The sequence below is a fragment of the Lacerta agilis genome, chromosome 13 (assembly GCF_009819535.1).
Source record: "Lacerta agilis isolate rLacAgi1 chromosome 13, rLacAgi1.pri, whole genome shotgun sequence".
Lineage (NCBI taxonomy): Eukaryota > Metazoa > Chordata > Lepidosauria > Squamata > Lacertidae > Lacerta > Lacerta agilis.
Window position 1 is genome coordinate 10,102,346 of NC_046324.1, and position 22,243 is coordinate 10,124,588.

Genomic DNA, 22,243 nt, shown 5'->3' on the forward strand with positions numbered 1-22,243 from the left:
ATCTCCATTTAAAGTCATCTGTGGCACCATCACAAATTTGTGGCTGTCAAATTCTGTAAGTCAGTTGTTATATATAGTACAGTATGAGAAATTCCTTTTATTTGTTTTTTTCTGAATTTGCTACCCATCAGCTTCACTGTACGATTCCATATTCTTGTCTAATATGAAAGGGAGGGAAAATGTCTCCCCGCACTGTGAAACTTCTTAATATTTTTAACCTTACACAAAACCAATGGGAGGTGTCAGCCAGAGAATTGGAGCACAATGCCACCAGTATGTGGACACACCCAGCTCTATTTCTTCATACCATCTGAATCAGGAGAGTGCAAGTGCTGAAACAGTGCCTGGAGGCAGTGATGAGCTGGATGAGGGACAATAAACTAAAGGTGAATCTTTATAAGTCTGAGACTTGTTCTATCTTGGGCTTGCAAATTAGGCAACCAGCCCGTTGTGATGGGGTGGCACTTTCCATAAAAGAATAGTTCTGGGAGTGCTCAATGGAGGCTCACATGGCCGCTGTGGCTAGGAGTGCCTCTGCTCCCCTGGTTCACCAATCATGGCTCTTCTTGGCTACAGTTGTCCATGCTTTCCTGAACTCCCAATTGAACTAATGTAATGCATTCTGTGGCAGTGTTCGAAGTTCCCCAGGTGCTACTGGCATGGGTCCAATTGCAACTGTATGGAGATTTCTGGGTGCCAGATTGGTAACCACAGTTTAAAAACCTCTGCCTTAGTTAATACCATTTCCATTTCCCCCCCCCTTTATTTTAGTTCTGGAAAGAGCACTGTAGCTTCTGAGAGTGGTAGAGATGTGTGAGTTTTATTTCAGTCTTACAAATAGTACTTTGACATGCTGCACTGCTAAGTCTTGGAGCATATAACAGTTTCACTTCCTCCCCCAGAGAATTTAAAAAAGCCAAAAATAAAAAACAAGCCAGCTGCTAAGAAAAGGGATGTGCTAATCATGCTAAATAGCTGAAATATTTTACATATTATGGAAAGTTCCTCAGGACTGTGACCTGTGAGAGGAATTGAAAAGCATGTGGTAAATTTTGGCAGCTCAGTGTTTGAATTTCACCATTGCTTTTTAGAGCCCCAACTTCCTGCACATATGAATGTAGCAACCACCACCGAATCAGGAAAACTTGAGTAAAATGCAGGGAATTCATGTCTTGTGATTATATTCGAGCATGCACTCACCTGTGCTCCGAAATGATACTTGCAGAGGAAGATTGCACCATATGCTATTTCAGGACTTATACACTGACTCTAAAATCACCTTCCTTAAAGAGTGTGTACATATTTGGCCTAGTTTGTGCCCTGTGCTAAACCATGGCTTGTTTAAATGTCTAAACTCAACCTTGCAGACCAATCATTGCTTGCTTTCTGGCAACAAACAATGGTTTGCTGTTGGCTTAAGAATCATCCCTTTTTTAATTAAAGATTTTCTTGGTTTACAGAAGTGTGTGTAATGTCTCTCGTTTTTTTTCCTCCCCCATATAACATTTTTACAGATCAGTTTTGGTTGTTGAGACATTAGGGAGAGAAGGGCGAAGGAGGTGGGTGGGATGGGGGAGGGTGGGGTGGGAAGATGATGCTTTTATTTTCATTAATATATGTAGGATTTGGTGTCACCGCCAAATAATCATCCCTTATTTTAACTACAGTTAGGTGTTAATGTCCAAGCTCAACAGCCGTGCTTAACCATGGTTTCTTTGACTACTCCACCTCAGACTCTTGCCAAGCTTCAAAAGCATGAGGCAAAATACCTGGAAAACAAACTAAGCTTTGGAGAAACAAGCTGTGGCTTTTTCTTCATTGATGGAAAGGGTCTTCCTTTGATGGAGGAAGACCAGGGTCATGTCATGATGTATTGCCAACTGAGGCAAAGGACAAGACAGTCCCCTCTTCATTCCTCATTGTCCCCATAAGATTTTACTAAAGCTTTTTCATAATACAATAAGATTAAAAAAACTAAATAAAAACAAAATCAGAGAAAGCTCTTAACATTTGTCTCAGAAAGTGGTGCACCCTCCCATCTCTCACCTGGGAGATTTCCTTTCTTTTCCCAGTCTCTCACCCTGGGAGGTCTTCTCAGTATCCATCCATCCATCCATCACCTCCATGTGTGTGTGATCCTTGGACCTAATATACAGAAGCCTACTATATTGGCAGCTGAGTCTTACTTCAGTGCTGCTGATGGGATAGTATCTGGTGTGTGTGTGTGTGAGAGAGAGAACTGTCACTGCTACACTCCAGCAATTGCTCACTCTACTACCTAACAGTAGGTCCAACCCTGAGGAAGACATTGGAGAAAGGGCATCTTTTTAGATTCCATGCATTGAGAACAATAATCCATTCTGCCATTACTTCCTTGGTAAAAATATTAGTGTATAATCTGGCACTGTCACTTCGTGTGTGTGTGTGTGTGTGTGTGGTATTCTAGATCTGTGTTTTGTAGCTGAGGTTCAGTTACTTTCCGAAGAATAGATTTTCCTGTGTTATTTGGATATCTATACTCTTATGTATGCTGCTGTCTTCATTTCATATGCTCAAATATTCCTACATCACTGAAAAAAACTTGAGTAAGCATTATTGAGGAGTCTGTTCTTCTGTTACTCCTTGCTTGAGTTTAAAATGACAAAATGCTACTGTGAAGGGTACTTGTATAATTCCTGTGCATATTGATTGGAGCTGAGACGTTCCCAGGCCATTGTTTCCTAGGTGTACATTTTTTTGTTTTCCTTTTGTTGGTTTTCAGAACTTCTTTAAAAATTGAAACTTGGTTCCAAGCATTCACAATCACAAGTAACAAGAGGAATGAACTTATTAACAATTTAACAGTAGTTTCCATATCTGTACATCCAATTTAAATAAAACACCCAACAAATAGAAAATAAAGAAATACGCATCCTAGGTGTTCGTTTTGAGAATTCCTGATGAAAAGCCAGCTTATTTCTAGTCATCACTAATGTTGTCAAGAGGTGAATGCCTCAAGTACATCTTGTGATGTGAATGTTTTGGTGGTTAATATGGTCTGATGATTTGTTCATGTGATCTCAGATGGTATCATAAAGTACAAGAGGAATCTTGCCCTAGTTCATGGTGTCTGCTCTTTCTGTGAGATAGAATTCCATCTATGCCTCATTCTGCCTCTCCACTATTATTTTTATTATGTTGCGTGCAAAAGAAAGAGTTGGAAAAATGTACCTATTAATCGTTCTGCATAAATCTTGTCATATGTTGCAAGGAGAAGCAGTAGAATTATTATAAAATTATTATTATAATAAAATTATTATTATTATTATTATTATTATTATTATTAGCCACTTCAAGTCAAAGTGACTTAAACAAACATTAAATAAGCACAAACATACAAAAGGGCATAGATAATTAGAAGTCAAAGGCATGGTGAAAAATGAATGTTGTTGTCTGGTGTCTAGAAATAGGTAATGATGGTGCCAGGCAAGCCTCCCTGGGGAGAACATTCTACAAGCAAGGCACCACCACTGAAAATGCCATTCTCGTGTTGCCAACCTCTGGACCTCCTGTTGAGTGGGCACATGAAGAAGGGCCTCAAATGATGATTGCAGGGTACAGGTTGGTTAATATAGGGAGAGGCAGTCCTTGAGGTGTTGCAATAATATAATGGATGCTATTTAGCAGTATCTTGGAAAAAATCAATTCATTTGTGTTTAATTTGTGGAAAACGTTCCGGTTTTGGGATTTCTTTGCAAAGATATCTCACGCCTGCCCAGTATTCAGCCACTGAAGCAGTCTCAAGTGAATAACACTGTGTGTTATTTATCCTTTGCTAAAAAGAACCCCAACAATCCATCACCCTCGATCTGAGACCAGTGTATTATATTTTCATGGATGGTAGGGTTGGTGTTTTTTTTAGTAGCAGCTGCTGCTTTCTTCTCTATTCTAGACCAGCTTTAAGCCGTGCAGAACATCTGTGCTACCTTCCAGCTGCCATAGAATGTTTCCAAGAGTTCTCTCTTAGTTCTGGGTTTCAATAGCAGATACCCTGATGTGGAACTGCTATGACAGTGCCACAAATCTGTAGCAGGGCATTTCTACCCAGCTAAGCTTATATAATAAATACTACAGATTGCATGTTTGATATGAGTCGGTGTTCTGATGCTTTAGGATAGAGCTGGCTGTAATTCAGAATAAATGAGAGCAACATAATGTACAGCTTGGCCACCTCATGCAGCTTTATTATTAAAACAATTCTCTTTTCTGCTTTCTTAAGGATTGAAGTGTTATCTGTACTGTTGGTAAAACTACAGATGATCAAGCATGCATGTTTAAAACTACCATTTCTGGTTGTGGTAGCAGGATCTTAATATCCTTTTAACTATCTCACGTGGAAGGCTCAGCTGGCTCTGGCAGTCTGGTTTCTATGGTGATCTGCAATCTGGTTTCCCCTTCTCTCTGTTGTTGCAAAGAGATAGTGTTTTGGTTTCCCAAGCAGATATTCAAAAGGTGCTCCTTATGATACTATGGCACTGCCTTATATATGAATGAGAAATGATACCCAGCACCTGCTTTTTATTTTTAAAAAAGCATTCATACCCTGCCCTTCAGCAGAAAAGGCTTTTAAAACAGGTTACAAAAATCAGTACAAAGACAGTCTGTGATCTCAGGCTTACATTCTTAAAAATACATGACACATAAGGAAAAAAGGATTGGGAAAGGAAGTTCTTAAAGTTACAGTTGTTATACTGCAGTTACACAGTTCAGTCGGTGCAGATTCTGGCTGTCTAAATGAACAGCCCCTTGCTGATTTCACGGGTCTGAAAATATCAGACTGGGTGGCTTACAGTACTGTACATATAAAGACACAGTAGAAAGTCAAACATTTAAATCTTCCTGGTACAGGGCTGCCTTCAAATGTCTTCTAAAAGTTGTGTAGTTCTTTATCTGCTTGACATCTGAGTAGAGAGAGTATTAAACAAGCATTTCTGTGGAGTGTGTACTGCAGTGGTGCCCTTTCCCCAGTTTCCCCAGGGCCAGCCCATCCATGAGCCAGCTGAGTTGGCCACCTCAGGCAGCAGGATCCACAGGGGCAGCAGTTCCCAATGTAGGTCCATTAATCAGAATGCCCAAGCAGCAAAAATGTGCGCTCAGCTTCAAGCAGCTTCCACAGGAAAGGCATCAATATTAGTTTCTTTTGCACAGAAATGTGGAACTTGCGGCTCTCCATATGTAGTTCAACCAAACCTCCCACCATCGCTGACTAGCTGGGGCTAATGGGAGTTGGAATCTAACATCTGGAGAGTCACAAATTCCCAATCTCTGGATTAGCAGGTGCTGGTAGGCATGGTGACCTAAGTCTATATTTGGGTTTAAGATTGGGATGGGGGAGCTGTGGTTTGAGAATAAACTTCACAGCTATTGGTGCTTCTGAGGGTCATTTTTCTTTTTCCACTTCATTTTTCTTCTTGTCTCCAGCTGTCTCCATTGTGGAGGGCAGCTACAGAGTCTTGTGCTTGGCAGGCTTGGCAGGCTGTGAAACAATGAATCTGGAGTTCCCCGAAGCTCCCTATTGTACTTGCATGAGAATACAGTAGACCCTCAACTTATGTACGTTTAACTTGTGCACATTCAGCTTCACCCATCACAGGATAGTTTGCCACAAATAATACAAAATGAGAACACAGAATGCATACAAAACAAACCATTAACCCCCCCTCCCACAAACACATTTAAAGGCTCATATTCTGTTGTATTGCTGCGGTGCGGTGCATGGCTTTAAGTTAGATGCTTTAAGTTCTGCTATGGAACACAATGGGTTTTTTATGAATACAGAAAAAGAAAACAAATGGTTGCTCTGTATTCTATGACAAGTAGTTCCTGGTTTTGTCTGCCATAAGCTTGTCCATTAAATCATGTGCACCCACTTTAGAAGTGGTTCCAAGAGTCATAAAGCTTCATAATTGTGGAGGAACTGTCTCCAGATTCTAGGTCCAGTTGTTCTTTTTATTGTTCATTTATTTGACCCCCTTCCAGGATTACCCAGTGCATCTACAAGCATTTCATAAGACTTCAACATCTGCTGTGCTATGTTTGAAGAACAGAAACTTTCCCTCCCAGTGCTTCATAGATATAACAGAACCCTTTTGCAATACTCTCATTCACACCAAGGGTCACTTATCCTCCACTGTTAGGGAACTGAAACCACCCTTTTGCCAATGATTTTCAATAACTCTGTTTTCAGCCAGAAAAGGCTCCCACAGTGGCTTTCAAAGATCAGTGCTGAAAGGAAAGACACAGTAAAAAAAGGAAAAGGGATTTGGAAGGAGGAGGAAGAAGGAAAACTCAGACACTCGTTCTTAGTTGCAAAGTTCTTATAACAACCAGCTGGGATGGGAAAAGTTAAAGATGAGGGGAAGCCAAAAGTTGCTTGTGTCTTGGTAGAGCCAATGGAGTGCTGCAGCCTGATGAAATGGGTACTTCCAGGTGGCTTCTAAGATTCATAAAGTGTTGACTGCATAGTTTCAGGCACAGCTGCCTGCATAAAGGCACACAATGCCACTTCTCCTTTAGTGTAGTTTCGCAAGAGCTCTTCCAACTGAATTGCCTGCTGCATTTCTGTATTGTCCAATCACATGTTTCTTAAACTGAGGGGTTCCTTCCCCCCCCCCACACCCAGGTATGTGATTGTGCCAGCCTCTCCTCTACTTCCAGACTCAAGTGCAAGGGCACACAGTGGTAGCTCAGTGCAGGTCCATTCATGGGCAAGACCAGCCTGCTTGGCAGATCACCCTAGGGGTGTAGCAGGAGCTGCCACGTTACTTCAGGAACCTGGCCACTGCACAACCAAGTATACTTTGTCAGGAGTGCAGGGCTGGCTCAAGACATTTTGGTGCCCCCCCTCCCCACCAGGGAAGAAGGGGTGAGGGAAGATCTACATCAGGAGCAAGGGAAAGGGGAAGAAGATCAACATTGGGATCTGCTGCCCTGGTGGATCCTGTTGCCTGAGGCGGTTGCCCTACAGGAGTGGGTTTATATCCTATTGCTTTTGCTGCTTTTTTACTAGTTGAATCTGTAAAAAAGTGACTGGAGGTCCCAGAAAGTAGAATACATTAGAAAGGCAGAACCTCCAATATTTCACAGAAGAAAATAAGAGATACATGCGTGAAAGGTACATTCCTGAACCCACATCAACTCCTATACAGCATTGCATTTAGTCCTCAATAGCCTGTCATCCACTGATTTTAAAGCCAAGATGTCATTTGTTTCTTTTGGTTAAAGATATATTGGAAAATCCTAACTGTCTGACAGTACGCTACTGCAGGTCAAAATATTTGCAGTAAGTGAAATGAAAAACTGTTCTGCATACTGCACTGATGTCACAGTGCATGGATTTGTATGTGCGTGTTAACTACAAACTATGCTCTATCCCCACTCAGTAATGTAAGCTCTAGATTCCCTCGTGGTGATAGAGTGAGCTGATTCCTAAAGAATGGCAATTCTAGCAATTCACATTAAAATGATTTTAGCAAGGCAAAAATAGGGGCCATCATTTCTCCAGAGACAGGTAACAAAAAATAGGTACTGTCCCTGGTAGACGGGGACAGATGGAGTATATGGAAAGGCAGCCTTGCCACTTGAGAGTTTGTGAAATACGAGTGTTATCAAAATATCTGAACAGTCAAATTAGTCCTCTAGTCTGCCATCTATATTTTCCACAAGTTTTTAATGAAATGTTGGACTCATTCTGATGCAGTGGCAAGCTATGGTTTGCTGCTACATGACTGATGTCAGGAGACTGCCCTCGCCGGAAGCCAGGAAGGTGCCAGGGCTTCGTCAGTATCGCGAGCCCCCGTCTCCGGTGCTGAGCTCTTCATCTTTGTCCAGTGGGAGGAGCAGCAGTTCCTCCAATGGGGAGGGCGAGATGGAGACAGGAAGTGGGAGCCGGGGCTGTGACAGGGGAGGAGAGCCTTCGCACCGAGCAGAAACGGGAGGTGAAGCACCCCTTCCGTCTCCCCTTTTGCACAAGGGGGAAAGACGTAGAGGGGGGAGGCGGGGGTTCCGCATCCCGCACCTTTTATGCTGGGCTAAGAACCGGAAGGGGTCATTCCCGGACTCTGCAGAAGGATGAGCTGGACGTTCTTTCTTTAGCTGCACTGTATATATCTGCACAATAAAGGAACTTAGTTCCAGAAGTTTGCGTCAGCCTGGTTACTCATGAGCAACCACTAAACCCTCTTACAACTGAGCCCTGTACTCATATGCTTAGTCCTCCCCTCCTGCTTCACATGCTCACATCCCCTCCTGATTTAGTGGCACAACTGGTTGTTACAGCCAAATCATTTAGTGCAAAGCAGAGCTTGTCTGTAACCAGGACCTCTGAGCACAGTTTGTAATGATTTTTGGTGACGTTTGAGGTTAGGAAGAGAGGGTGCAACTTTTAAATGAGTGACTTTAGTGCACTTTGCATCAGTAATGGCAATGTGTGAATTTACGTATAACTGTTGTTTGTGTGGATGCATATGACAACAATGGTGCATTTTGTGGAGGGATGGGCACAGTTTGGATTCTGATTTCAAGACCAGAATGTCTTGAACTGAATGTGTTGTGTGAGAAAACTTATATATGTGGGCGGGGAAAATAAATCTTTAGGAGCATGTCTGCTCTTTCCACAAGGAATTTCCAGTTAGACCACTACATCATCTCTCTTCAAAAGAAAGTGGCTGTTGCACTTCTAGATTAGAATCTTCAAATAAAAAACACGATGGATGATCTTCAGTCCTTGCCTTGAAGTCCTTTTGGTGGAGGTCATAGTGTCAATACTTGGAGGCATATTCCACTGCAGTAAAACCTAAGAGTCATTGGAGTGAAATTATAACAAAAATTCCCAAGCACCTGTTAATTTCCTAACAATTTGTATAGGCTACACCTGTAATAAACTTAAGTCAGTGCACGGAAGTAGTAGTTATTATGTTAGCATTAATAAACAATTTCAGAAATTCTTCTCAAGTGGTGGTGGTAATAATTCCTGCCTGTCTTGACCTTGAAGCATTCAATACATACCTGTGGGCATTGCATAATTTTCCTTGAGTTTGGTGAGACACTTCCTAGATACCATGTTTAGGATTTGCATCCCTGATTTCAAATAAGTCCATAGGATTAACTGGGGATAAAAATTCAGTTCATTGGCTTATTGCAATATAGTGTTCTTATTGAATTCAGCCGAAGACAATCATGTTTGCTATAAATATTTCCCCCCATAACATGGCTGATAATTTTTAAAAGGTAATGTTAGTGTGTGTGATTATTATTATTTTAGTACAAATTGCTGAGAAAATACAGCTGATCCTTTCTTAATTTTGTTTTGCAGTATGCAAGGATTTGGATACCTGATCCAGAAGTAGTCTGGAAATCAGCAGAACTTGTAAAAGATTATAAATCAGGAGACAAAGTCCTTCACCTTCGTGTTGAGGATGGCAAGGTAATGTTAACTCTTTGTTTTGTTTTGTTTTTAAATCATTTTTGAAATTGCTATCACTTGCTGCAAAAGGTTACATGTTCATGGTCTTGTTTATTTGTAATACAGGTGGCAACCATTTTGTGCGGGGGTTCCATTCCCGGCAGAGCACACTACCCCATAAGCTCTGCCCCACCTCCATTCTGCCTCTGCTCTGCCCTCTTCTGGATTCAAAAGGACCTGCATGGCAGTGATCACACGTCAATTAGACATGCCTGAAATTGTTGCCGCCTGTATTTATATTTTGCCTATTAACCCAACTGCTCAAGGTGGCTTACAGTATATTGTAAATAAAATTGGCAATTATGTATGTGTACTCAACTATATCCATATACGTTTCTTTTAAAAAATGTATAGTGATGTGTTTGATCATTTTGGATGCATGTCATATATGCTCTTATTTAATTTCCAGGAGCTTCAATATAGCCTTGATGCTAAGTCCAAGGAGCTACCACCCCTGCGAAACCCTGACATACTTGTGGGTGAAAATGATCTGACAGCCCTCAGCTATCTCCATGAACCTGCTGTTCTTCATAACCTGAAAGTTCGGTTTATAGACTCCAAGCTCATATATACATATTGTGGTAAGCACAAAACCAGACTTTCTTATGTTGCTGGGCATGCCAGATACCTATGGATATATTCAGTTATATGTAGCATTTAGGTCCTGTTGGTTTGTTTTTGGTTTGTTTTTCAGAAATTTGTATACCGGTAAATCCTTTCTATTTATAAATAAAATCATATGTAATAAAATTAAACCATAACATCCTGAAACTCATAAAATAGTACAATACTATAACAGTACAAGACTAAAACAGCAGCACAAAGTAAAAACAAGCAGAACTGTTTAAAAACAGATATAGAATAAATAATAAGTCAAACTTCAGAAATTATTACCAATTTGTCACTGAAAATGTTAATCATATATGCAGTAATCCTTGTATGGGTTCCTTAACTGGAAACTGCCCTTCTGAAATATAGGCTAAAAAACCTTAACAAATGTTTGTTTCCATTGGCGATAGGTAATGATTCTTTTTTTTTTTTTTGCAGAAGAGACTGCTATTTAAATATAAATATGTGGAATCAGATTATGTGTCAATTGCAAAACAACAAAAATAAGGTGTTTGGGGATCACATAGAAGATTCTGTTTTTAAAAAGTATTGTATTTAATTTTGAAAACCACTGTGGTATGTAAACTTAGGGCTGATTCCAATGTTGACAGAACATGGTAATGGGAAAACATCATCTCTGCATGCTCATGATTTAATGTGGCTGTGCAAATGTTTGGCTGCACAGCAGCTTACAAAGCTATGACACTGATGCAGATTCTTAGTACAGTCTAGCCAATTTACATGGGAAACATTTCACCAGAACCATGTGGATTTTGAGCAGCAGTCAAGCTGTGTAAATAATGCTTGAAGTGGCCATACTTGGAACTAAATTCTCTTGAAATCTATTTTATTTGCATTCTATAAGTGTAGGATGCAATTCTTCCTTGGTGATGATTAGCACATAGTTGTGTTGGTTTTGCTCCACATAACCTGACTTTTCTGTGTTCTGCCTTTGACCGTAGTAGCACCTGTATTTTTTGGCTTTACAAATCAATGTAGCAAATGATATATCTTGGCTAGAAGTCCCTCCATAAAGCCAAATGTAGCACGGGCTATTGCATTCAAATACTTAATTTAAACAAATGTTATGCTATCATACTTTGGCATCAACTTTTATAATACAATAATGGTATTTTTGTTTTGATTTGAAATCTATTTCATGTTGTTCTGTAAAAACTGTCACAAGTGACACACTCCAGATTACAAAAATATATTTTTGGCATCAGTTTTTTTAAAATGCTTGGAGTATTTATTTTGCAATCAGTAGAATTAGAATGTTTTTAAACCACTGAAAGCTCTCATATTTGGAATTCAGGTGCATATCCTAGTTGGTCATATAAAACTGCAGTGACCAGTTGGTTTTTCCATTTCTGACCTAGATACTGGTAGAGAAGACATGATCTTATCTATGTTGACACAGCACTGAGCATGTCTTGACTAGCAGGGCAAAATCTGATCTGCCAGATTTTGACTAGCAGGGCAAAATCCTGATCTGCCATAGAAGACAAAATAAACATAACAAAATAAACTTTTATGTGTTCTTAGGGATTTTATTCCAGAGATATTTCATTAGGCAAAAATATTAATAGTACAGTTACATGTGTGCATACTTGGAAGTTAGTCCCATTGAGTTGAATGTGGCTTACTACCAAGTAATAGAGCAATGCAGAGTATCAGGATATCACACTCTGAAGGGGTAACCTGAAAGAATGGGAACCTTTGGTTCCTCATATGTTGTTGGACTATAGCTCTACTCATCCTTGATGGGATTGGGCATGCTGGTTGGGGCTGATGCGGATTGGAGTACAGCATCTCAGGGCCACAGACTCTCCATCCCTGGGGATTATTGGAAAAACCAAGAGTTTAGTAAAACAGTTCATTTTTCTTTAAGTCCTGAAATAAATTTACCCTTCTATTCTTTAAGCTATCCTTTGCAGTGAGAATGTTTTAGCTCTCTACCTTCTGAAATTAAAAAGAGAAAGTTTTTAAAATGGGTTTTCAGTTTTAAGTGAATCTAGCCCATTAATTAAGGGCCACAGGTGGCGCTGTGGATTAAACCACTGAGCCTAGGGCTTGCCGATCAGAAGGTTGGCGGTTCGAATCCCCGTGACAGGGTGAGCTCCCGTTGCTTGGTCCCTGCTCCTGCCAACCTAGCAGTTCAAAAGCACGTCAAAGTGCAAGTAGATAAATAGGTACTGCTCCGGATGGAAGGTAAACGGCGTTTCCGTGTGCTGCTCTGGTTCACCAGAAGTGGCTTTGTCATGCTGGCCACGTGACCGGAAGCTGTACGCCGGCTCCCTCGGCCAATAAAGCGAGATGAGCGCCGCAACCCCAGAGTCGTCTGCAACTGGACCTAATGGTCAGGGGTCCCTTTACCTTTACCTAGCCCACTATATTTACAATTAGTTAGCAAGAACATTCTAACAACTGATAGAATTGAAAACTGTTTATGGAGTTGTACATAAAGCTACTTCAGTATATGTGTTCATTTTCACTAGAGCATTTCAAGAGGCCCTGGAGATACTTATTCCCTCTCACCTTTTGCATCTCTGCCTCAGAGTTGCAATCCTAATGATGTTGTTATTTGAGAAAGGTGGAAGGCACCTGTTCACTGGGGATGCTTCACATGGAGCGGAAAAACAAACTCTATTTTATTCCTAGGTGAACTGTGCCACTGCTTGCATATTAGCACATTTGAATTGGCTCCTGGCATTCTTCTTTCAAATCAAACATTTATTTATAGATGATTGCATACCCTCCAACATTCCTGAAGAAAAAAAAATCAGGATGCTGTCTCTTGGTACTGCATTGCTACATGAGTCAGGTGGCTTGAGTGGGAGCCACTGCCTACCAAGGTTGGAGAAAGACGTTGGAAAGAGGGAACACAATAAACATATTTTGGGGCACAGATGTGTGTCCACTCCTTTCTCTCCAGGCCCTCGATTTCAAGGGGAACCTATCTCAAATCCCTTCCCAGCACCCGGATGAGGCAGAGCTCTAAGTCCCTCTTACAACGCCTGAGCTGTTCATTCCCAAGTGCAGATTCCTCATGAGACTGTTCCCCCCTTCAGAAGCACCTTTATGCCAGTGCTAACCATTGTGGCCTAGCCCACTGGGGCTGGGGTGACTGGGAAACCGGCAGGGCAGGAGGCAGTTCCTCATCTCTGTCAAATGTGCCACCGCGGAGTCAGTTCACCCTGCTCACCCTGAACACATGAAAACAAACAGCATGCCTCCTTTCCAATGCTGCCGCCACCCCAGCAGCTACTTCTGCAGCCCCTGTTGGCTGGCAGGGAGAAATTGGGGTACCCTGGGATTAGGTCTGAAACCATGACAGCTTTACTAATCTGAAGGCAGCCCTGTATCGGCAGGTTTTTAATGCTTGATGTTTTTATTTTGTGCTTATAATCAATTATATATAATATATGCTGTAAGCTGCCCAGAGTGGCTGGGGAAACCCAGCCAGATGGGCAGGGTATAAATAATAAAATTATTATGATTGATGATTATTCTGTGGCTGTCCTGGCAGAATCAGGACTGTTGAATGGTATGTAATTGCAGTCTATAACGAGGCATATCCTGTGAAACTCTGCAAAGGTCTATAAATGCATGGCACAGAGCATTTGTTACTTTAGAACAGGGGTCCCCAAACTAAGGCCCGCGGGCTGATTATCTGGCCGCCGTCCGCTCTTACCGGTGCAGCGCGGCTACCCATCTCCAGGGCGGGGCGGCACCAGAAACAGCTTGTGCGCATGTGCAAGCGTAATTTCTGGCGCACTTCTGGCGCGGCGCCAGAAGTAGCTTTTGCACATGCACAAGCGTCATTTCCGGCGCACTTCCGGGGCTGCAGAGGCCCGTGTGCACACGCACAAGCTATTTCTGGTGCCGCGCCGTGCCAGAAGTGCACCGAAAATGACTCTTGCACATGCGTACAAGCTATTTTCGGTCCTGCACTGCACCGGAAAAAGTGAGTGTGCACCCATATGGGCGTGCACTCCCTCTCCCTCCGGCCCGCTGCGCAATCGGTGCCGGAGGAACTGGCCCAAGGCCAGGTAAGTTTGGCGACCCCTGCTTTAGAAACGAATATAACTAACTGCCATTAAACACTAAATTTTATTATATATAATTTAGTATTATATATAATGAATTATATATAATTTAGCATTTAATGGTATATAAGTGGCATATAAGTATATATAAAAATTTGCTTGTACCCACTGCACTGTTTCCCTGCAGATGCAATGATGAGCAAATGGCAGGCCTCACAAGCCTGGAAGGACAATATGTCTTGAAATGCTCATCTAGACACTGTGTGAACGTAATGGCAGAGAACCAATTATCTGTAGGTGGTGTTCATATTTACTCCTGTAGAAAATGATGCCAAAATAAATTTGCCAGTTTTCTGGTAATAACTGCATACAAAGAGTTTCCAACCATGGGTGACTGTAAGTCGCTTCTGCAAAGTGGGTTATGGGGCTGGGTATAGGGAAGAGCCTCAGTTGGTCTCTCTACTAACTATCTGCTGTTGGAGAGCTTCTCCCCCCCCCCCACCTAATTTTGGTGTCTGAAAGGGTACAATAGACCCACCTCATTCTCAAGTTGTTCCTTGGACCACATGAAAGATCATGAGGAGGCAGCTATTTGAGGAAACCATGTAGGAAGAAAGAAAACAGCGGAAAGGTTATAAGGCATTGCAGTCAGTCAAGTGAATAAACAGCATTTGAAAAGGGTAGCTGGATCTCTAAAGCTTAGAGCCTGTGGTTTGCTACACACACTACATTTAGCCACATGTAGCCAAACTCTGGCTGGTGAGAGTTTTGAAGGGAGGCAGGCAGAGGAAAGTTAATGGGGATTGTAAGCATAGGGGGAAGCAGGCGTCACCCGCCACTTTTCTCCCTCTTTGTTTCTGTCTCTGTTTCTCTCTGCGTAGCCTTCCAACTCCCAGGGGAAATTAGCTGGTAAGTGGAGAGAGAAACAGCTGCGGAAGTAAGGTAGTCTGCTGCCTTGTGTTCCTGTCTGTAGGAGAGCTCTTAGAATCAGACAGGCAGAGCTTGGCTAAACATGGCTACTTTTGACCTACGAGAGTAGAATGCGCCTAGGGCTCTTGGAAAGGCTGCCTGCATGTAGTTCCGATAGCCCTTTTGAAGGCTGACAAACAGGATAGATAATAATCTATCTGAGATAAACACTCTGATGTCCAAAATGTCTGACAGCACCTCTAGCACAGATCGTGGTATCTATTCTTCATTTGAACTATAATTACATGAGCTTGTCTTACCCTGTTAATACTGTTGGCCCATCTACTCCACTATTGCCTACTGTAGTGATTGGCCCTGGCTTGCCAAGGTCTCAGACAGACGCCTTTCCCAGCCCTGCTGCTTGAGATACTGTTGAACTGGAAATCGGATTCCCTGCATGCTGAGAACCTTCATCTCTCCCAGTCTGTGGATAGGTCAAAGGTGCTTGAGTAGGCAGGAAACAGAAGGAGGTAATACAGCTCTTTCCCTGCCAGTCACCTACTTGAAATCTTTTTTAACTGGGCTGTGACTTAAGTCATGAAGACTCAGAAGCCAGGAAAATGCTTTCAGCTGACACTCTGCATGGAAATTAGTCACCTTTTGTATGGTTTTCAGAGTGATAAATGGTCACCTATATACCTGTTTAGCTTGATATTCCTTATGACCTCTGTTTTCATGAAACAAGTACATTAGAAAACAAAAGGGGGAGACACAAGTTTTGGACAATTTCACACAGAACAAATCTTTCTCTAAAACAGAAACCCCACTTTGTTTTCTATTTAATATTTTCCAACAACATATCTCATATCCCCCCCCCCCAATTTTATTTTGCAGGTATAGTTTTAGTAGCCATAAATCCTTATGAACAACTGCCTATCTATGGCGAAGATATCATCAATGCGTACAGTGGCCAGAACATGGGGGATATGGATCCCCACATCTTTGCTGTGGCTGAGGAAGCATATAAACAAATGGCCAGGTTTGTGTGAAAGAGGTCTTCTTTGTTATTGTCACTAGAGCATAGTTTTAACCATCTGTGATATGTGTTTTTTGTGCAGAAAGGTTCTGAAAGGATTTTCCTTATCTGGATGTTGTAATAAATATCACAGGTTAACTCTTAATAATCCCAGTTGAAATGTCTGACAGGTTGCCCAAAATTTGGTTAGATACCTTAATAAATGTATAGCAAATAAACAACTTTCAAAAATATGCAGTAGTTGAACAGTGTACAGAGAATTAATAGAGAGAAGCTCATTTACTCTTGAAGCACTAGAACTTTGGATCATTCAATGTTATTGATGGGCTCGGGACTAACAAAAGCAATTGCTGTTTCACATAATGCATATTTAAATTTTAGGTAGATCACCAGGGTCATAATAAAAAGGCAGGGCTGACTGGATATTAGCCTTGGGAGTTGAGTAGAAACTCCAGCCTATCTTGATCATTGAATGAGCAGGACATCAGAGGAAGGTCAATTTTATGTGCTTTACAGAACACCTGGCATGTTGCTATTGGAGACAATGTCAAGAATCAAAGGTCCAGATCTCACATAGCCAAACCATGGCTAAGCATGAGCGCGAGACCATGCAGGTTCTCTGAGGAAAAATCATGGCTGCTTTTCTCCTCCCCTGATCCTGCTATTCAAAGCTAAACCATAATTTGGCTTAGTGTTACATCCAAACTGAGGCTCATGGCTTGTCTCACTCTAGACAAACCACAAATTATAACCAAGGCTTGTTCTTGACTTATCGCTAATCGTTTGTCTGGTGGAGACAAACCATAACCATGGGATTGAATGTATTGTTGAGCCATACCATGGTTCAGCCTTGGGGAGTGCAGCCAAGACCAGGGGAGAAGTCAAGATTTTCCCTTTGAGTACCTTTACATTCACCTGTTCATGTCATGGTTTGGCTTGCGGAAGGGTAGGAAATCCACACTGAGAAGTAGGACTGATCTGAAAAGTTATCTTACAGGCACCATCCAGGGGTCCTTTACCTTTACCTTTGACCTTTTTATGGTGTAACACCAGGAGCCAGTGTGGCTGAGTGGTTGAGTGTTGGAGTAGGAGCAGGGAGGCTTAGGTTCAAATATCTACTCTGCCATGAGGCACACCAGATGACCAGAGTTGTTGTGAGAATACAACGCAGGAGATGGGGAGCAGAGACAACAGTGTGTCCTCCCCTGAGCTTTTGGAAGGAAAATATGAAATAGGGTTTGCAATTAACCCCACCATTCCAAAGGCCTATCCTGTAATGTGCAATCTTTGTCATCTGTTATTTTTCAGTAGATATCCTGGAATTTGATAACTATTGTTGAATTTGACAGTTTTCACACATTCCTCCTACCGAGGGCAAAAAGTTATAGCAGCTGGGCATGGAAAGCCACTTATAGCTGGGAATTGTGCCTAAGCTTCAGAATGAAGAGAAAATTAAATGATTTCACAACCTTCTATACAATTTGCACTGGGCTAGGGCTTCCTAGTTTTCTTTCTGTCTGACTTTGTAGCAGAGACGCTATGCAGACCCTTCATAGCGAGTTGCTTTCCACACAGACTGAGGTCAAATGTGGTTAGCATTGGATCCTGAAGTTCATATGAGGTGCCCTGCTGGAAGCTGTTCACTGAGCATTAGCAGACTGTTGCAACAGTGACCTCAACGAAATAATCCTCAGGGAGTAACTTTCATCTTGCTGGCTCATTTTTTTTTTTTTTGGTCCGGAATGCAATCTGTCATGATTTTGCAGCTACTGATTATTTCCATTTGCATGTGTGCTTAGCTTTGTATAAAGTGTTTGTACATTATCAGTTGTTCATTCTGCACATTTCAGCTGTGTCTGTGAGTAGAATGTGGGACAGGGAGAAGTGATACACTGCCATGTTGGAAGGGGCGCCACTAAATCCTTGATAGGTTTGATTCAGAAACAGCTCTGGCTCGTTGCTCCAGATGTTATCAGTCCTGCGGTCAGCAGTTTTTCAGGAGGAGTGGGCTTAAAATTAGGACATGTTTTTATAAACCTGTTACTAATAAAGTAAATCCCACTTATGCTAAGTAGCATGTGCTGTGTTTAGGGTTAGTGGTCCAAGTCTGATGCACCCTTATATTATTCTAAAGCCACAGTCCAGTGGGAATTTCTTCTGTGCAGTCTCCATTGAAACGCTGGGGACCAATGTGGTCTTGCATGGCTCCCCTTCGTTTCAGTGGGTTGTATAAGAGAACTGCTCTCTAAATTGTTGCACCTTGAAGAAAAAATCACCCGGGGAAATGTTGAGTGGATGAAGCTGGAGGTATGTCAAATGGGTGAACCATCCCTTTTGGATGAGGGGTGCCAGCTGCTGCTGGGTGTTTTTTTTTTGGGGGGGGGGTTCAGAATTTTTTCGTGCTTTAACATCATTCGTTCTTTAAATGGAAATGTCACAAATGGAAAGGCTTAAAAAAACAAAAAACTTAGACTGGGTGAATAAGTCCTCTATTTGAGGCCGTATATCACCAGCACCAGCCCAGCTATTGCTCAGCAATATTTTTTGCATTCTCCACTATAAAGTATTGCTCAGTTGTACAGAAGATAAGATTAAGGGCAGGCATGATAGTTCACTTTGAATAACTGAACAGCAGTCACACAGAAGATGGAGCAGACTTTAAGGGAAGCAGATGTTGGATAAATGCCAGGATAAATTTCCTAATGGTATTGACAGGAGAAGAGACTAGATGTCTTCAAATTCTGTGATTAAAACTGTACTGTAACAAGGCACTCTGATCAGCCTGATCAGAGCCAGGTTTTCTGGTTCCCACTAGGCAATGTTAAAATACGCAGAGGCAAATTAGTCCCAAGTTTGTAGATTTCCATGCTTTCTCTACTGTGAGTTGTGTGAGCAGTCATGTCTTAATCAGTGGTGTTTAACTGTGAGCTTTAATGTCTTTTTAGCTTAATATTACAAAATAAATATCAACGGCCTTTACAAAAACTGCACAGAAATTACTTTTAAAATTCTTTTATACACACCATCCAATAGATAACAAAAAAAAAATACATGCAAGTACCAGATCGTACCTTAGTGAGGGCATTCATTTTTATACATCACTTCTAGATTGGAGGTGCTTTAGGGTTCTTTAAATTTATTTTTTTGCTAATACTATTAAGCACTTTCTAAAAAGATTAACCAAATTACTTTTTGTGCTATTTAAAATACAGTATTACTTGTGGTGCAAGACTCTCATTCATACTGCTTCTGGCCATTAAAAACAACAATAACACATTATACCAAATTATGGAAATTCAGAATCTTATTCATAGCTGCTTCTAGGAGTTCTACTATGGACATACTTAATTCAAGCTCACATATAACACCATTAGCGTAAGATCCTACAAAATACTTTCTTTATTGCTACCAATGATGTGGAGCATAGGTGACATGCATAATTCATTGTTCTGTAGAGAAATCAATTTCGCATCTCCTTTCCTAGACAAGCTGTACATGGCAGTTTTGTGTAAGTGAACTTTATTGGTAGTGTGTGTTCTAGGAAACTGCTGATCAGCTCTGGCCAGTTTGCCTTGCAAATACTTTTTGAATTAATTGAAATGGTGGTGTAACCTTTAAAACACAATATTAATATTAATATTTAAAAGAGGATTAGACAAATTCACTGAAGACATGTCTATCAATGGTTCCTAGCCGTGATGGCAGTGCCCTGCCTCCATGGTTAGAAGCAGTAATGCTTCTCAATACCAGATAACCCAATATCTCAAAATTAACCTGGCTAATCATAATGCTTACTGAGGGCTTTTGCAACTATCAATCTTATGACACCTGGCAGCTAATGCATTCTCCCCACATCTCTGAAAGGAAGAGTACAACTTAATTATCCTATTTGGACCACAATTTATTGCACAGGCCAGTGCAAAAGGCAAAGCTTTCTTCTTGCTGTATAACCATGTGCAAAGATGTGGCTTAGGAACAATTAAGGATCTTAATGGTCAATTTTATGAAGAAAGTAATTGACAAGATCCCGAAAGTACTTTATAAGAATTATGTTCTAGGGGCAGTGGACTGGAAGACAAAGCAAGATAATAAATTGCAAGTTCAGACTTTTTGTTTGCAGAATGTTCATTAAAAGCACCAGAAGAAAAGCAAGATGACAGGAGTGGAATGATAAGTGCAAATAACAGATTAGAAAATAGTACATCCTGTCTTCCTTCAAGATAGTAGGCATATAATTTGCTTGTTCATTATGTTTTTTAACCCACTTCTTTCCAAGGAGCTAAAAATGAACACACGCTTAAACTCTCCCCTGTTTCATTCTTGCAGTAACCTCCTGAGGTAGCTTAGGCTAAGAGATGGTGACTGGCACAAGGGTCATCATAGTTGAACAAAGCATAAACTATGGAACTCGCTCCCACAGGAGACAGTGATGGCCACCAACAAGGCAGTGATGACTTCCACATCCTCCTCCTCTTCCTCTTCCTCTGTATTACTACTGCTACTACTATTGCAATTTATTACCTGCCTTTCACCCAAAGGTCCTAGGGTGTGTTACAGATTAATATTAATATTTAAAAGAGGATTAGACATTTCATGGAGGATAAGGCTATCAATGGGTCCTAGGCATACTTATGCTCTGCCTCCATGGTCAAAGGCAGTAATGCTTCTGAATTATCCGTTGCTGGAAATGGCAAAGGGGGATAGCACTCTTGTGCTTGATTCCTTGTGGGTTTCCCCACAGGCATCTGGTTGACCACTGTGAGAACAGGATGCTGAACTAGGTGGGCCATTGGTGTGATCCAGTAGGCTCTCCTGAGCTTTGTAATTGAGTGGAGATTTGAACCTAGGTCTCCCTGAGCCTAGTCTGACACTATCACCATTGCACCACACTAGGGTTTCACACTCAGGCACTGACCAGCCTCCAAACTGCTTGGTTTCAGCAGTGTTGCCACATCATTTGTCTTCAGTTCATAGCCTTTCTCTTCTTCCTAATTTTAAAAGCGACAGGAAGGATTTGGAAATGCTGGATGTCTCAAGACAATTGTTACTTGATATTGCTTGAACAGCAGTGCAGACTTCTTTAAAGAGCAGTGCAGTTGCCTTTGTAAAAACCTGTCACTAGATTTTGCATATCTACTGGTTTATGTATGCTTTTAACATGTATCCATTTCCTTGCCTGCAATAAAGTAAGATTGCTGTCCATCCTGTTGCTAGTTGCACGATTGTTGTCTAGTCTAGTCTGGCCTCCAGTTCCCATAGGTTTTGAAGCTGGACTATCCCTGCATGCTTCCCATTGTGCCGAACACCCCTTCTATGAGGAGCTCATTTGTAGCTATCCATGGTTCTGTAACTCGTGACCTACCTTTGCTGGACAGAGGTTGAAAGCAAACTGGATCTCTGCCCACCAAGGCTATCTCTCACAGGCTCCACCCCCTTTTGGAGAACTTAGCTTCTTAAAAGGGCAGCCCTCTGATCTGAAGGCTCTCCTCCTCTGCACCATAGGCTCACTCCTGTGCTGCTGTACCTAAGGGGAGGTACTGTGAAAGCCATTGGGTCCGCCAAGCTCAGGAAAAAACACCGGTGAAGTCTCCTGATCTCCAGCAGCAACTGGTCCAGCTTATCTGCTGTCTATGCAGCCTTTGACTCTGTGTCTAGATTGCTGCTGGGCTCAGGATTCATGCCACCAAGCTTGGCAAACTATCTATGCCTAAGACTACAGGTATTCTATAACCTGAGAGGTGACTTCTGTGCAGTTTTTACTCGTGAATAAAATTCCAAAAATAATCACTTACAATTACAGTGGTACCTTGGTTTAAGGACAGCTTAGTTTATGACCAACTTGGATTAAGAATGCTGCAAACCCGGAAGTAGGTGTTTTGGTTTGTGAACTTTGCCTTGGAATAAGAACATGTTTCGCTTCCTGTTGAGTGTGTTCCATTTGTAAATTGAGTCCCCCACTGCTATGGGAAAGCACACCTTAGTTCAAGAATGCTTTGGTTTAAGAACGGACTTCTGGAACGGATAAAGTTCGTAAACCAAGGTACCACTGTATAGTCTTTGCCCTGATAAGTGATTATTAGAATCTGTGTGGCATTATATCCTAAATATAAATATAATTAAATTGCCCTAGATTGTAGA

General features: G+C 41.5%; 1 protein-coding gene across 5 annotated transcripts in view; it reads left to right on the forward strand.

Moving 5' to 3' along the window:
• Nucleotides 1–22,243, forward strand: part of MYO5A (myosin VA) — a 112,853-nt gene that overhangs the window by 15,769 nt on the left and 74,841 nt on the right. For all 5 annotated transcript variants that reach the window (XM_033167224.1, XM_033167222.1, XM_033167226.1 and 2 more), the window contains exons 2-4: nt 9,353–9,463; nt 9,912–10,083; nt 15,964–16,108. In XM_033167224.1, the coding sequence (XP_033023115.1) occupies nt 9,353–9,463; nt 9,912–10,083; nt 15,964–16,108 (428 nt within the window). The remainder of the gene's footprint in view (nt 1–9,352; nt 9,464–9,911; nt 10,084–15,963; nt 16,109–22,243) is intronic.